The sequence below is a fragment of the Panthera pardus genome, unplaced genomic scaffold (genome assembly GCF_024362965.1).
Source record: "Panthera pardus isolate Hobbes unplaced genomic scaffold, ASM2436296v1 HiC_scaffold_8, whole genome shotgun sequence".
Lineage (NCBI taxonomy): Eukaryota > Metazoa > Chordata > Mammalia > Carnivora > Felidae > Panthera > Panthera pardus.
Window position 1 is genome coordinate 133695901 of NW_026527013.1, and position 18357 is coordinate 133714257.

An 18357-nucleotide genomic window follows, 5' to 3' on the forward strand; every position below is an offset into this window, starting at 1 on the left:
AGCTCCCACGTGGGCACACATATATCCATACCCAAGCACATCACACATGTACGTACATACACAATAAACAGTCAGGTATAAAATCCGTTTAGTCATCCAAATTTTCAGTCTGTATAGGGCCAAAAAGTTATCCTGACTTTTTAAATCTATATTAGATTGGTTATTTCTTCCCACACATAAATGATTATATTGATCAATATTTTTTGGCATTGATTAATGCTTTAAAAATATTTATATGATATAACTTCTCCTGAAATCATTGTTTCACTATATGCTAACTAATTTGGATGTAAATTTTAAAAAATAAAAAATACAATTAAAAAAAGGAATGCACCTGTATTTGAATATAAAATATTATTTTCTATAGTCAACTCAGAGGTATCCTATTTTATTATGTTTAAAGCAGGTATGTAGAAGAAAATTCATAAACATGGTATTAAATATCACAGTGTCTTAACATTTAACTGAAATCCTTATTAATTTCATTATCAAGGGATAGGTCTAGTCAATACCAATTAGCAGCTTTAAAATGTTTTACATATTAAAATACAGTATTCTATTTATCTTAGATTGTCTGGGGACCATCTAGTATATTAAAATATTTTGCAGAGTTTCTTAGTGATTTCACTTACAATTATGCCTGTTAGCAAATTTGCAAGAGTTTGATAAATATTTCCCATAAATCAAAACCATAACAGCATGGAAAGGCAGATGGCAGGAGACTAAAATAAAGAATGTAACAATTATTTTCATTAATAGGGAAATATTGGATCACTGTTTTCAGCATGGACTGTGTAGTGAGCAGTTGTCAGTTGTGAAGTCTCGGGGCTGTTAAGTATCCTTTCAGATGATTAACCCACATTCTGTATTTTCCAGTGCAGTCTATAGACAAAGGCAGAGTAAAAAGTACATTAAAGCATTTAATAAGTGTATGCATTCATTTAATATATACGAAGAAAATATTGGTACATTTTTTAAAGCGTGTGCACAAAGATTTATGTATGTATTAGAGTATACACCAATTTTCTTCATTTTCCTATAAAATAAGACACATACTTTGTTATTAAAAATGAAAAATAGCAATAATTACAAATTCTATGGTCTCATTACACTAGCAATGTTTTCTTGATCTAAGCAATGTTAGATTACAGTTATAGGAACGTTACTTTAGCTATTCATATATATAGAACACTATTAAAGTCAAAGATTTTTAACTACATTGTTATTATTAAGATTAAATAGCTAAATTAGTTTTAGCCTTGTATGCCATAAGCAACTGCAGTGCTGTTAGATAAGATCCTTGAATTTAGTTAGTTTTTAAACTTTAGTATATTAAAGATTAATGTAACATGTAACTTTCTGATCGTATATAATTCTTTCAGCAAAATAATAATCTACCATTTCTTTTGCATATTTTCTCATTTGTTTGTTACATATAACCACCAGTTTTAAATAACACAGAGATAAAATTTATTTCTTTGGAAAAAATAAAGTTGACAATACAGAATTTTTGAAAAAAAATGGTAGTGCAGGAATGGGGGAGGTAGCATTGCAAACACAAAAGTCTTTAGCTTTATTCTTGAAGCCTATTAAATAAATGTAGGAAAAACACATTTTACTGAGGGTTAAGAGAAACAATTTGGATATGTAGAAATACATACACAAATCCCTTCACAAGAAGAAGACAAAACATTCCCTTTTATGTATACAACAATGAATAGTAGCATTTCATGATTCAATTAGTTGAATCCAGTGGGAGGTTGTTGTTTTTTAATCAAAATAAGTATTTTCTGATAATCTCTTTTACACTCAAATTCTCTACGAACTTCACAGAAAAAAAGGTAACACAAAAATTTCAAGATAACTATTTTTATCAGTTTTTGAATCACTTCCTTGTTTACAAATTAAATATTATACAAATGAAAAATACTGGTATATGCAAAGACTAATGGTTATAGGAAGGTCATATGACACATTAGATCAGCAACACTCTAAATGTGTTTAGTATTTGTTAAGCACATTTAATGAAATCTCTGTATATGTAACTTACACTAACTCAAGTTGACATCTTATACTTATCAACATGCGGGCCACTGGAAGGGCAAATGATGTCATTCCATGTAGCGTATATGGGCTGTGTCATTATCAATACTGAAGCAAAATTCAATCCTTCAGGTGTTTTCAAGAAACCCAGATGGTTGATCTAGTGCTGATAACACAGCAAATGATTAATTGATTCCAGTTTTCATCTACATCTTAGATATTATAAGATCACTAAATATCAGCCTAGGGATACTGTAAAAACATTAAAACACTTATAGTTATGACATTTATTAATTTAAACATCAAAATTCCACAATATCAGAACCGCAAAAAAGTATTTTCATGATACTTTGAAGTATAATAAAATTCAAATATGACTCAATCTAGCAAAACAAAGAAAAAATACATTCTTCTTAACGTTGAGAAATCTAACTTCTCCCCTGACATAAAGGTAAATGAGCATGCCAAATCAAGAAACTCATGCCTAATTTTTTTAAAGTAAGAGCTATTAAATATTTTATTTACAGTCATGTGAGTGGAAAAAAATGAGTTAAAAAAAACGAGGAAGGCTATTTCTCAATGTCCCTAGCTCATCTGGGTATTTATTATTTAGAGCTTTTGTACCCACAGAAAGAAGGCTATAGTCACTGATATCATGTCCGTAAACTGAGAAAAGTTAGTCTGTATATATAAATTCTGCAGTTATGGGAAAGGACACTAATAAAGAAAAAAATATGAAGAGGTACTCATAGGAGGCACTTGTTATTTCAAGATAATTTGGAATCAGAAAGGCTGCTTAATGTGAATCCATGAAAAGATGATAGCCAATATTTTATAATAAGTAGAGACAAAAGATTGAATGGGACATTATCTTGAAAAGATAACAAAAAGTAATTAAAATAAAACTTTTGTCTTATTTTAAACAAACTTTATTATAATTACAATTATGCATTGATTCGTTGAATGAACAAAGCTTGGTCAATTGTGTATTAGAGTCCAGCGATAGCCGATGCTTTTTGTAACAAAATTGTTTGATAAACAATATACCTGTTTTACTGTAGTAAGTCTCATTTCTACAAAAATATTCTAGACATCCATCAGTTTCCCCAGGATCTCTCTTGATTCTTAGGTACTCAAATAATTTGCTTTTGATTTATATATTTTTGATATTTATATGCTCAGTTTAAAATGTTAACATCAGATGTTAACAATATCCAATAATCATAGAGAAACTGGCCTATGAATATATAACATGAGTATATAACAGGAGGTATATAAACAACAGAGGAAGGGGTTTACTTTATAAGTAGGGGTCTTTATAAGAAGGGGTCTACTTCCTTTGTGAATAGTCTAGTGTTTGGTATACTTTCACTTTCCTAGGCAACCTCATCACTTTGGGGGTTGAGAGAGTGATATACAGATAACTAGGGCTCCCTCCTCCATCACTGTATATAACATTAACTACTCACTTAGCTCTTGAAAGATACATAGCTACAATTCTATCCATTAAAGTAACAGAACTGATAGAGGAATTCTTTACCTGGCATTCAATGAGACATTCAGGAGGTTCGTAAAACCTTCAGGTACATGCAAATTTTCGGCTGTATATACAACTCTATTTTTCTGGGGAGTCGTTAACTTTCATTAGATTCTCAACACATTAAAAAGTTAAGAACTACTGACTAAAATTAATTTTTTAATCTATTTCAGTTAACTGTGACAGAGCACCACTCTTTACTCAGTTTTTAAAAACCCATTTCCTATTTTACAGTCCCCTGGTAGCTATTACAATCTGAAAGTAGCAGCAAATATTAGTCGTACCCTTTCCAGATCTCGTTTGTCCAGGCTCTACCACCTGTGGCAAGCTCTTCCATTAGCTAAGATTATGAGGAATGTGTTTCAGGGTTGCGCAGTAGTATTTTAACAAAATGGAAAATAATGACAGAGTAATGACATCATGAATGCAAGTCTTCTCAGAATATGAAGAAATGAGAATACTGGATAAAATGAAAATAGAGATTAGCCTCTATCTGGAATGTGTTTTACATGGACTCAAAAACATATCCCTTTTCTATGATTTATATTGTAATAGTAAACTATTGACCCAGATAATAAAGGGGGATTTTACCATAAAGTTAGAAGTATATTATGTTATCTTGAAAATTCTTGAGGAAGTGTAACTTACTGCTCTTTTCACATGGCATATTTCAGATGAATTTATCTATCTGGCTCTGATGACTATTCCCATAAATTTAGAATTATTTTTCCATGTCAAACAATAAAAATCATTTTAATTCTCCAAACTCTGGACTAATGTTGTAAGCTAAGCCTGAGATAATTATTAGACCATAAGAATTTAATATGTTCCCACTTTCATTAGCATTATGTCTCAAATTTCATGATGACATAGTTCCCTATATGTAATACCTAAAGCACCCTTTCAAAAATTTATCCCAAAGTTAATAGTCAAGAAAGATTATCTCCAAAGTACTTTAGTAATGTACAGTAGCATTTTAATTTTTAGGCTTCTCTCTTCCAGTAAAAAAAAATTCAATTTATACCATATCATTTCATTCTAGTATTCAAGGTCTTGTACAACATGTTGCCAATATTATTTTCCAGGACTTTCAAGCTGGCATCTTCTAGGGTGGCCGGAACTTTCTAACGAATGTCCCATGAAGACACATCCTCAACTTATTCTCACTTTTACCATTTGGTTGATATTATTCTCTAATATGCCTTCCCCTTATCCAAATTTATGATTTTAAAATAAGTTACATTCTACCTTCCCATAGAGGTTTGTGATTCTCCAACCTTTATTCATTTTCATTTTCTCTGACCTTCTATATTTACAGCTTATACTGTACCATGTAGACTTTAATTCGTGTGTCTTCTATCTTCTGCTGTTGTTTCTCATGCAGTCTTGTTACTCTCTGAGGAGTAAGACCATATCTTGCTCATGTGTTCTACATTTTCACAGGATGCATTGCAGTTTGAGTATCTCTCCATAAAATACTCATTGATCAGATGAGCAATCATAGAAGTCCAGCACTGAGCAACAGCCTTGGTAGGTCAACCCCAATCCCAAGCTCAAAAGAGAAAATTTTGAATAAAGCATTATAGTCACACAATTTTTAACAAATACTAACATAGCTAGCAAAGTCAGAGGGTGCTCTAAGTACTCATGGGAATGGAGATTTGTCCTCCAGTCAGAGCTCAATGTAATAACAAAGAGTCTGTTTTACAAATGATTTTGTCAGTTGGAAAACTAATTTTCCATGTTGTCAATTTGGAGCAAAACGGTATCACTTAATTAATTTAAATGCATTTTTAGAGACAGCGATAAATTTTAGATAGCTGAGGAATTCTCCTAGTAGGGGTGTGTGTGTGTGTGTGTGTGTGTGTGTGTGTGTGTGTATTTTACTTACTGAAATTGATTATCCAACATCTCTTTTTGTTGAAAAAGAGAGGATTTGGACTGTGGTTTCTGATGCTGATTAGAAAATCACAAAAGTGAAGGAAAACAAAAAGGAAATATACTACCTACATTGTGTGCCTGTGTGTAAGTGATGTTTGTGTGAAGTGGTAAATTTTCAGTGCAGATTCTTAAGGAAAGTATTCAGTGTGTTCCTTCTTTGAACATAGAATGTCTCCATAAATATGCAAAGATATTCTTAGAATTACTATAATTGAACTGACTAAAGGAATTAGGGTCTAATTTTAGAAAGCAAAGGTTTTATATATTTTTGGTATTTTATTGCGGAAAATTTTAATGTTCATTATAGATTCACTTTTCAATTAGAAGTGACAGATAACAGTGTCTTTTAACTATTTCCTCTATCAAATTTGAACTTTAACCAACACATCCCATTAGATAGTGGAGAAAGGCAATGAACTACCAAGTCTGTTGAGCTTGATACTTGAAAACTAAGGTAAGACTGGACTAGGAAGGAGTTAGAAGTGAATAAGAAAAGGTTTGTATATTTCAGTAGGTTTACTCCCTGCAGTGTGTTAGTTTCAATGGTACATCACTCCATTGCTACTTTTAAAACATCAGTAGAGAGCTATTTCTTATGTTGTACCTCTTTCCAGGAAAACAAAATTTAAGCAGATTTAGACATCTTAGTCAAAGAGGAAAAATTCCTTTTTTGTTCTCAATAATCTTCAACGCCATGTTTCTTCTTCCTGTGAATTCTTCTGTCGTTTATAATCAGTTTCTCTTGAACGGTATATTCCTTTTGGAAAAATTAAGCCAAAGCAATATATGAAACAGAACGTAATTGCATAGCACCTGCATAGAATTGCTTCCCAGTTGATGAATCGAGCCTGTCTGTTTTTTATAACTCATCGCCATCATCTGAGCTAAGACTACTTCTCCTACTGCTTTCTTTGGAAACTGCAGGGGAAGTGGCAGACAGCAGAGGATCTGTTCCAAATGGAGATACTGTGTCATCCAGTAGCATGTCATTCAATCTTTGTTCCTCTTTCAAAGAGGCACTAAATGATAAATCTGTGAAGTGTGACAAAGGATCAGAGAAGGCCATAGCTTGATCACAGAGCTCAGGGCTGGTCCCCTGAGACAGAGTCAGTTGTTGGCAATAGTCTACTGAATTCTGCTCAAGATGGGTCTGTTGTTTGGTGACATGAGCACCTAAATCAACTGTGCCAAGTGAAGCCAGGGCTGGCAGACCATGAGCACGAGCCTGTATTTCTAGTTCCTGCAATTTCAAATGAGAATAATTAAATAATGACTTTGAAGGTTGACTTGACTCTGGAAAACCAGAAAAGCAGAAATAGGAACAAAATACTAACAAGCATTCAAAATGAAGAGTAATACATACTATAATATTCTTGGCAAAGTAATGGAATCTAGTATATTTCTAGTACCTGAAAAATAACCCTGAGAAAACTATACAGATTAAAAAAAATTATCCTCCCATTGCTGTCTAAGGAATACATAACATATAATGGTTCATAGTGGCTCAGATTACAATACAGCCATTTGGAGATAGTGGAAAATATTTCACTTATTCTTCCTGATTAATTTCTCACTATAAGACTATTTCATGGAAACAGAGTAGTGCTTTACCTGGCAATAAGCATGCTCACATAAAAAATATTGGGAGTTATGAAAACCCATATTTTGATATTTTGTGTCACATGAACAGATGAGGAGTGACTTAATATATACTGGCACAATATGCCTTGGGGCAATGAAATCCATAGCAATGTTACTAAAGAAATAAAAGGGAGAGAGAAGAATTTAGTCCTTAGTGTCCAATTTTATCTAGAGATACAAATGTTTTACTTATTATTTTTCAGCTGGGATAGTACTGTGTGTTTATAAAATTTGTTCTATTTTCTGCATTTTGCAATTAGCTGTTGTCATTCACTTATTTCCAAAGCCACCTTGATCCTGGACTTCTAATCAAAATCTAATTGAAACAACCCAATTCATGAGCTTCTAAAAGGCAATAAAATTATCCTTCAGAAGGAAAAATAATTGTTAATAAGAAAAAAATAAATGAGGCAATGAATAAAACCGATGATGGATAAGTCATATATAAGCTATGTGGTTCATGGCAACATTTTTATAAAAACCTGAATTCGGAGTAGAAGCCGCCTGTTAGCCTGCTCTAATTTCTTCTGTCTGTGTTCTAATTCTCGAGCTCTCTGTTGTTCTTTTTGTAGCCACTTGATGTACTCCACTGATGCTTTCAGAATGGTTCCTTTGTTCCAGCGCGTATCACTACAGAACGGAGAGATAACCTTTTCACAATTGTGCATGTCAGCAGAATTCATAAGAACTTACAAAATCTTTTACATTAATATGAAATAATGATTTACATGACTATTATTCACTCTTAGATATTATTGCTTCTGAATAGAAATTTTAATAGAATAGTTAAGAAGCCCTTATATAGTAAAATTAATCCCAGAATGAAAATAAGTGTCAAAAGAAAGTAATAAAGTGACTTTTTGTGGGAGAGCTAAATGCAATATCATGATTCTACCATTACAGTTTTTATATTTTTAGTGAAAATTGCTTTTATTATTAACTCCGAGATTAAAATCTATGTGCGGTATTTCTGCATTAATGAACTAGGAAATGTACATTACTGAGGACTTAAGCCTAAATTTTTTAAGATCATTTCAAATGTACCAATCTTTTAACCTACTTTCTAATAAGGTTGCTTTTATGCTTCTAAGAAAAAAAAAAGGTTTCTTCTGAATAGTGATCCTGAGTGATTGTGAAACAAATCAGAGTTTGGCAACATCACTTTAAGCAATAGAGCAAAACTTTCTAGAATCGTTGGGCAAATTTTTCTGCACAAAAGCCATCAATACTTTTTTACAAAACCGGATGACTATTTTTAAATAAGTTTAAGATAAGTAAATATAATTAAATACAACCAGATAACCTTTCAGGTTATAGCATAGAAAAAATATTTTATTAAAACTTATTTTTAAGACAGGAGAAATGATAAATCTGGAATCACAAGATAGGCTACCAATTTTAACATCTGAAAAAAATACATCGAAGAATTTGATCCTATATGAGAATTAAGAATACATGTGGAGAATGAGGGCAAGCTAATCGCTAAAAGTTCACCAGAGCTGTTGTAAACCTTGATGCATTTTTAGTTTAGAGTCATGAGATTATTTTTAATACAACAGACAGTGAGCATGTAGGAAAATTTTAAGATGATATTATACTGCATGTACTTTTGGTTTCTATGATCTATATGAGACATATTGAAATTAATATGTATTCATTAAGTGATCAGAAGTGGGAAGATATAGTTTATGAAAAATCTGACTTGTACATGCCTCCTTGCATGTTCAGGTTAGATGATAATTCCATTAGCCATAACAAATTAAAGGAAGATGCATTTTTCTACCGGCAGGTGAAAATGCTTACTAGGGCCTGGTTAAGCTATCTTCTGTTAGAAGGCACCAACCCATTACCAGAGTCTGTCTAAAGTGTGCAAATGCGGGGCGCCTGGGTGGCTCAGTCGGTTAAGCGTCCAACTTCGGCTCAGGTCATGATCTCACGGTCTGTGAGTTCGAGCCCCGCGTCGGGCTCTGTGCTGACAGCTCAGAGCCTGGAGCCTGTTTCAGATTCTGTGTCTCCCTCTCTCTCTGCCCCTCCCCTGTTCACGCTCTGTCTCTCTCTGTCTCGAAAATAAATAAACGTTAAAAAAAAAAATTTAAAGTGTGCAAATGCTTTGCCAGTTGTCAAAGAGCTGCTGGTCTCATCCACTCACTGTGACTTAGCAGGTGATGGGAAGGTTATGCAGAAAGAGGCTACTTTTGGGAAGGTTATGCAGAAAGAGGCTACTTTTGTCATTAAACTAAAAAAGTACCTGTAACTCAAAAAGGTATTGGATTCCTGAATTAAAACTCTAAGCATCAGCAGAAGGCTTATGGTACTAATTTTGTTTCATTTCTTCTCATTGGAGGAAAAACTTGAAGAACAGAAGAAATAACAGGAAAAGGATAACTCTGGTCAACTTTGAAGTTTAAGGTGATGTTTATTTAGGTCTAAAATAAACCTTCAAAATGCTTGTAGAAGTCACACAATGGGTCTTCCAACAATTTCTACCTGATACCATTTGCATTATTTTTTTTAAAGTTCACTCTATTTTAAAACCATTTTAATGTATGAGGTTTCTTTTTAAAATGTTTTTGGGGTGCCTGGGTGGCTGAGTTGGTTGAGCATCTGACTTTGGCTCAAATCATGATCTCGTGGTTCGTGGGTTCAAGCCCTGCATTGGGCTCTGTGCTGGCAGCTTGGAGCCTGGAGCCTGCTTAGGATTCTGTGTCTCCCTCTCTCTCTGCCCTCCCGCACTGGTGCTCTGTCTCTCTGTCTCTCTCAAAAATAAATAAACATTAAAAAATATGTTTGTTTTCCAAATTTATTAAGGAGATGTTTTTCTCTCAAGATAATTTCAAGCATCTAGGCATTAAAAACATTGATTATGACAGCAACGTTAATACACTTAAAGGCATGCCTAAGGGATAAATGTAGATACTGGCTTTTCATTTTCTACAAAATGATTCTCCTTGAAGAACTTAAAACTTTTAGGAGTTAAAAGCTATGCATTCTAATGCACACATTAGATTAGGAATGTGGCCAGGGTAAACTATGGAGAATATAGTCTGTTGTCATCTTAGGAGAGCATATCCACCTAAAAGCACTAAAAAATAAAGAAGAAAGAAGACACCATAACAAGTTTGATATTTTTTTCTTTCAATCAACATTTTACACTTCTAATTTAGAAAGTCTTCCTAAGTCTCATTTACTGCTTTAACCACCATTCTTATACAAAAGCAGGAGCAAGTTCTGACAACAGAGGAAAAAAACCAGATCAATTTAGTTAAAAAACTGTCATCCAGTTTATAAATAACAAAGCAGAAAAACAAGAGTAATTTGCTAGCACCAATAGAATAATTCATGCTCTGACAGTATATTTTATCTCCACTAATATGAGTTTTTATAAATATGATTATATAAGGCATATATGAAGTGGACCACTACCACACATCTGTGGAAGCTCTTACTTTTCATGTTTGTTAGTTTCATTTGGTTTTCGTTTCTTTTCCAATCAATGATCAAGAGATTGTCGTTCCTTGGTTGTTTGTTTTCTCATTTAATTTTTTTCAGCATATAACTTTTTTCAACTATAGCTGTTCACTATATTATTTTCCCTTCTGACCTTACCCTTCTGACCTAGCAATGAAATACAAATTTCCAAATGTTTTTTATACATAAAAATGGCAACTTCATAGAATTCAAAATGTCTCTAGGTGTTGGCTCCGATTCCCTAAGCCAACCACTAAGTTTATTCTAATCATGAGCTGGAAAGGTCCTCAGAGGTCAACCACTTCATGGTTTCTGCTATTTGCCCAAGAGCACGTGGTGTTTAGAAGATGAGACCCAGTTTTCCTCACTTAATTCAACGCTCTTTTTGAAAATCTGTGGATTTCACACTTTCTCAAATGTGTCTCCCATAAGAACTATGTTTTCTACCATGAACCAGTGTATTCTCAGTGCATAAATCTGCAAAAAAAAATGTTTCACCACATATTACTATTCCCTTTAGGTGTAATATGTAATACTCTAATATTACCAATACTACTCTTCCTTCTTTTCTTAAAAATGCTGAATCTTTCTCATGTGATTGATTTTGTGATCCATTAATAGGTTATAGCACACATCTGAAAAATCCCATATTAGATAATTGTGTAATCTGATATATTTCTTGTTTTTAAAAATTCTTATGAATTTCATTTTTTAAGTTTATTTTTTTTTTTGAGGGAGAGAAAGAGCATGGGCTGGGGAGGGGCAGACAAAGAGGGAGAGAAAGAATCCCAAGCAGGCTCCATGCTGTCAGCATGAGTCTGACTCTGGGTTCAAGAATCGTGAGATTGAGACCTGAGCTGAAATTGAGTCAGATGCTCAACCGACTGAGCTACCCAAACATTTAGAAGACATTTAGAAAGTCTTCCTAAGTCTCATTTACTGCTTTAACCACCATTCTTATACAAAAGCAGGAGCAAGATTCTTATGAATTGTAAAATTCTTATGAATTGTAATGGTTACAAACAAATGGTTTGAAATGGTACAACAAATTAGTATGAAATGTATTAAACTCAAACTGAAATCTTGTTTTATTTTTTTTGATCCACTTCTTGTTAATTTCGGAATTGTCACAACATAGTAATAACATTTCTTCAAAATGAAACTTGCCTCCTCTATTTTATCCCCACACTCTATCTCCACTAATTAATTTTCTATAACTTGTTAGATTATCCATAGTAGTGTCTGAAAATTCAATAAATGAATCCAAAATAGTTTCATAGAACAAGTGACTACTCCTTAGGCCCATAGATCCAAGTTTTAAAGAGGCTATGTTCTGGATTCAACCATGGGACTCATGTTGGTGGACCCTAAGAAGAAGAACTAGGGTATTAGGCGAGGCCACCAAAAGCCAAGGGATAAGATGCATTGAAACAGAAATGGTATCGGATGTCTGGAATAAGAGAGCTAACAGTTAAGCATCTCTTCTGTCTATGCTATGTGTGCAGAGCCACATATAGATATCATTACCATCTGATCAATTAATGTGTTTTCAATTAGACCCAAAATAAATATCATTTCCATACATAGAACATAATACAATTAAAAAAATAATCATACCTCTTTCTGAGATCCATAAAGAAGAGAAAAACACTTAAGAAGGCTTACAATAAACTTTTCCCAATGATAATCTCTTTCAGATATGGTTCTATGGTAAATTGATCTTCTATATTCTAGATCATGGGTAGACAAACTACAACCTACAGTCTATTTTTGTCAATAAAGTTTCAGTGGGAACAGCCATGTTCATTCATATACATATTGTCTATGTATGCTTTCATGCTACAATAACAGAGTTAGAAAGTTGCCACAGACTATATGGCCCACAAAGCTAGAAATATTTATTTCTAGGCTAGAAATATCTGGCCCTTTACAGGAAAAGCTTGCCTTTTCGGTTCTACACAGTGAATTAGAAGTAGAAAGAAGCCTTTTTATAACCAAAGTTTCTATAAATATATAGAATAATAATACCTCACACAAGATTTATAATGTGTATGATATTCTTATATATATTATTTGGTTTTATGTTTATAAAAACCCAATCATATAATTGGTGCCTTATAGGCATGGTGACATCTAAAGATGGTCAGTTAGGGTTCCAAATCCAGTCTTAAAGTCTCATGTGCTTTCTGCATATAACTATTCCCTGGCACTGTGGGTTAGCTCCACCAGTTATAAGAGAACCTTTCTTAATTGACTTTTCCAATCATTTTCAAGATTAATTAATGTTCTCCATTTCCTTTGTGACATTCACTGACTGTTGTTAGGACAAAGTAGGTAATAGAGGGCAATAGGCCACCCTCTGATATGTCTAAGTATTTCTGTTATCATTGTGGTGTTGTGTACTTACTGATAAGTTATTAAATTAATGCCTATTGTATTTATTATGATGATAATATAATTAAATTATAGGTACATTAGCTAATGAAATATGAATGCTGATAAAAGAAGACATTTTTTAAAATAGTTATTGTTTTAGGAAGATTATATTAAAAGCCTTAGAAAAACTCAATTAAAATGTCAGAAAACTTTGCTTGCTTAAAAATATGCTGTCACATAAAACAAAACAAAAAAAATATGCTGTCACAAAAAGCATAAGCATTTTTAAAAGTCCATCTGTACTTAGGTTGTGTACGTGTTTGTTTTATTTTAAAGAAATTAAAATAGACTATACATTTTAGTGTAGTTTATGTAAGAAAGAAAAGCTACAACACATATTCAAACAAAAAAGCTTGGCCTTGGATTAAATTTTTGATGAATAAATGTGCATTTATATGTTACGTGTTAAAAAAATAAGACCTATCAGGAAAATGGGTATTCTCTTCTACTAATAGAAAGAGTTGCATGCTTAGGGACTTTAAAAGATTTGAAGAGTTACCAGTAGGGCCTACACTGTGACCAAGCTCTTCAGATTCTCCATCCAGAGCCTTTCTGTCACTCCACATGATGCCTTCTCTATCTAATATGCCCGTAAGGATAAATATTACACTTCTTTCTATTACAAATTATTGAATTGTCTAAATGAATTGGCACATTTGGATTCAGGGAAAGAGTATTTACAAATTTCACTAATATCACCATATCGAACATCATTGTTTCTGAATAATTGATGATCTCCAGTATCAGGAGAGAGCAGTTCTCGGTTTGAATGAAACATTTTCAAGTCATTATTAATGTAATACAACATATTTCTATATTTTAGAGAAACGTTTAACATTCTAACTTGATGCTTTGATTAATTAGGTAGTTCCTGCAACCTCAAATGTCTTGTTTATTAACTTTGAGTGTGGACGACACCAAAACATGGCTGAAAATTTAATTACAATAACCAATTATTGGTTGGCATTAATCAGCATGTTTTTACAATTCTTTTTTTTTACTTGCCTGCCTCCAGAACGTTCAGACCACTGAAAATCCGACAATTCAATGTCCATGTGCATATAAATTTTACGCTGGAAGGATTGCTATAACCATAAATTGAGTATACCAATGTCGTAAACAACATTTGATACTGCCACTAAATTTGCCAATATTGATGTCATATAGAAAGACCTGCTATGAACTGAGAAGAAATAATTTCACTATTTCCTATGTCTCAAAAGGACAAATGTTAGTAACAACCTTGACGTCTAATAACCATCAGTCTCAAATAGATACTTAACAAGAAGACCAGCAGTAGTCTTACTTTTACCATAAGCTGCTTAGTTTCCTAGTAATTGGTTCTCCCGTCCCCCCGCTCCCTCCGATCCATTTTAGGGGGGGGGGTTTATTCAAACCATAACATTATTATAGAAATTACTATCGAACTCACGGATCATTAGACTTTGGAATAAGAGTGCCAAGCTCCTTGATTCGGTAATTAATGTTATACCTTCTTCTTCTTTCAACTATTAAAAAAGAAATATCATTGATTATTCTCATTAAAGCACAATTCACTTTTGGTCAGCTGTAAACTTTCTTAATAATCTTGAAAAAACATTTAGCAAAATAATTTCCATATAGTCAAAAGAGTATTCAAAAATAAAATAAAAATTCAAATATATTTAATTCTAAAAATAAAGATAACAATATTAGAATTGTGATTCTATTGTTGACAATGTTTTCAAAACATTTTCTCTCAAAAACAATTTTTTTCACTTTTTTGAAATGCTGTAATACTTATCCATATTGAAAAATATATTTGCATTTATATATATTTATCCTATCGGATCATAACTTCACATATGGATTAGCCCATTAGGATCATAATCTTTTGAGGTCTACATCATGCCTACTCTTCTCATACAATACCTGAAGGCCTGACACAAAGTTTAGCACATGGTAGGCGTGTGTGCCCAACTAGACTGTAACTTCCTTGAAGGCAGGGGCAATTTACTCCTCATTTTTCTGTCTTCAGAGGGCTTGGCATATAGGAGGTGCTAAACAAATGTTGATAAGACTGTGAATATATTTTTCTAATCTAAAATTTTTCTTTTTTTTTTTTTTTTTTTTTTAATTTTTCAATAATATATAGAATAGTGGTTTTCAGACTTTGGCAGGCATGAGACATATGTGAAAGGATTGTTAAAATGGATTTATATCCCAAACCTATTAGTAGGTCTGGGTTGGGGCCCAAGGATTTCCATTTCTAACAAACTCCCAGGTGATGTTGATGCTATTTGTTTAGGGCCTACATTTTGAGAACTACTGGTATAAATTCTTATTCAGAGACTGTTTTCTCTGATTTGAATTTCCATGAATTCATTACTTTTGGAAAATGTATGCATCTAATAAATGTTCAATAAATGTCAGATATACAAATAAGTAGAGCGTTTCCTATATTGACCCCTATCAAAAGCAGTTTCACAGAGGATAGTGTAGTCTTATAGTCTACTCTATATTCCTAGAATCAAGAACTACAACATATACTTCTATATAATATTTTCTTCTAAAAGTAACATTTTAAAAGTTTTCCAGGAAATGAAGGAAGAAGAAGGTCATGAAGAAGAAGAAAATTATATATCAAAAATATTTGAAAATACTTTATACATGCTAAAAATTAAGATCTGCTACCAGAAACAAGGAAAGTCATGAAAGAATAACAATTGTCTGTACAAAGCAATTCACCATGAATGGATTTGACCTTCAGTAATAATATATTGGGATTAGTCTAAAATTAGAATATAATTGATTCTTGAGAGAGTTTGTTTTCCCTCTTTGCTGATCCTGTTTTCCCTATGCATGTGATTCAAAAAACAATGATACCACATTAAAAAACAAGAAAAGAAAATAAACAAAGGTACAGCTGATAGAAATACATACATATTTCACAGTAAGAATTATTAATAATTCTATGTTCACACATACTCACTTCTATATTATAAAACAGACTGTTAAATATAAGATGAAGAATAGCTATGAAGGATGTTCACAGTTTTACCTCAAAATAGGGAACTGGTTTAGTTTTAGAATATTTCTCCCAAATCTATTATTTAAATGCACCTTATGTAAAATATCAGAAGTTCCTCCTCTACTCTTCTTAGATTGTGCTTGATAAATTTTCAATGGCTAATTATAATGAGAACTTTGGTTCCTCAATGTTTTCATACCCAGTAGTAGTTATTTGTAAAGCAGTCAAGTTTTAAGAAATTACCAAGTTACTCTATGCCATGTGTGGTTTCACTCTTCACAGTTTTGATATATTCATTCATTCCTGTCCTTAGGTCAGGGTGAGAGAGGCCCCTATCCTGGACCCATACTCACCACATCCTTCCCCAGTGAGCAAGTCAGCCACAGAGTCAAACTACATTGGGTAACTTGCTCCAGGAATATCCTCCCAATGCCCTGAGCCCATTTCCAGAGCCTGTGCAGGCCACTTCCTAGTCCACCCTTCTGAGTGAGGACCATGACACCAGTGTGCTCACCTCTAGGCTCAAGATGTGGACAAGGGGAAGTTATTTCAACAGGTGGGTGTGGAGCTAAAATGTAGAAAATGAGTGTTCACGTTCATGTCTGAGGCCACTGGCGGCACAGAATGGAACAAGGAGTGGGGAGAGAAGCGAGATGGGCTGATGGCTGAAGGCTGGCTTTGCCTCACCCTGACATCTTCCCTCAGAGCTCTGATGATCTGAGAATTCTGAATTCACACCTGGACTTCCAGTCTTTAGAAAGAACAGAGCATATTTTAATTGAGCTTGACCTACAACTTTTAAAATTTAGATTTCTGCTAAGTGCATTTTCATTTGTCCTCTTGACATGATCCTCACAAATTTAGGGATTGTTCTAGATTCATCATATTCAAAATATGATATTAAAAATTTTTAACATTGATATCTCCAAAAAGCAACATATCCTGGTAAGGGAATCCAGATTAGAAAACACTTGACAATGGACATACCACATGCCTATCATACTTTATGTTATTTAAACTGCAGATGTAGAGAAGAGAAACAAAGAACAGGAGAGCAATAATGAGTTAACAGGTTTAAAACTGAGAGAGAAGCCCATAGTTCCTTGCTGCATGAATCCCTTCTATCAACAACTAGCCACCCCTACTCGTGTTCTACTTGTCTCATAATCTGGACCAAAGCTTATCTGCTCTACCACTAAGGGCTATCAGAATCAGGTCATTCCACAACGACCCTGAGGACAGTTGGAACCACTTGTCAGCTCTTCCCTCACAATCTCACAGTCAGAAGACTCTGATCGCTCTGTAATGCAGGCAGTGCAATATGATGCAGGGTTCACAGGTACATGTAGAATCAATTTCAGCTAACCACATGTAAGAACATTCGTGGTTTGTTTTAGAGCTTTAATGTTTTTATTTATTTTTATTCTTATTCTCTTGTCATTTTTTTATTTGGCTTCCAAAACAGAAAGGCTTCACACTCAATTAGTCAAGCTCACTTGACACAGTTAAGTACTTAAGACATGACCAAACACTATCAAGCTCAACATTGCTGCTAAACTACTTCCCTTGCTTATATTTCTCCATCTCATGTGACCCCTTATCAGAGTCAAACTGACCCCCAGGAAGGCATCAGAGACATTTTTTGCAGAGGTAGAATTCAGCAGTACAACATAAGCAATACCTTTCAGATAACTTATCATTAGGAAGGGAGGAGCAGATTGACACAGAAAGATGAGAACATGGAGTTGTTTCTTGATTTTTAAGTGATGTACATTTTGTTAAAGCCACTTTTATCTCCTTCAGTCAATGAGTCACACTAGAGTTCAAATGTAACTAAATGCACTAGTCTCTGTCACACCCAGCCTGCTCGACAGACAGAGTGATCAAGGAGACATTTGAGATGTTTCACTTCCTAAAATATGTAGCTTTTCTGAGAGTTCACATCATTTAAATTTCCTAAAATATCTCAACCAGTGAGAATATACTATTAATTTTGGTTATGTGATCTCAAAATACTTATGGAGTGACAATAAAAGACCACATATTTTAATCTCTATGCATTTCCTCCTTTATTATTATTATTATTATTATTAATTTTAGAAAAAAGGAAAATATACTCACTGAGATTGTGGTTGTCCTTTTTTTGTCTCTCTTTTGCCAAAGCTCGTGTATCTGTTTCTGATCAAAAAGAAGATAATTCAGAGAGTACTTAGTTATACTTTACAACCTCTCTAGTCAACATAATTCAGAAATAGTAGGTGAAAATACTATATTACCTACT

The 18357-nt window shown here is 33.3% G+C and overlaps 1 protein-coding gene across 5 annotated transcripts in view; it reads right to left on the bottom strand.

Moving 5' to 3' along the window:
- Positions 1 to 372: 372 nt before the first annotated feature.
- Positions 373 to 18357, bottom strand: part of TFEC (transcription factor EC) — a 188551-nt gene continuing 170566 nt past the window's right edge. For 4 of the 5 annotated variants that reach the window (XM_019418063.2, XM_019418061.2, XM_019418065.2 and 1 more), the window contains 4 exons: positions 18198 to 18254; positions 14499 to 14574; positions 7645 to 7792; positions 373 to 6761 (listed from right to left, as the gene is read on the bottom strand). In XM_019418063.2, coding sequence (XP_019273608.1) covers positions 6381 to 6761; positions 7645 to 7792; positions 14499 to 14574; positions 18198 to 18254 — 662 coding nt within the window. In that variant the 3' untranslated portion in view covers positions 373 to 6380. The remainder of the gene's footprint in view (positions 6762 to 7644; positions 7793 to 14498; positions 14575 to 18197; positions 18255 to 18357) is intronic. The other variant, XM_019418062.2, reaches the window with a different exon arrangement.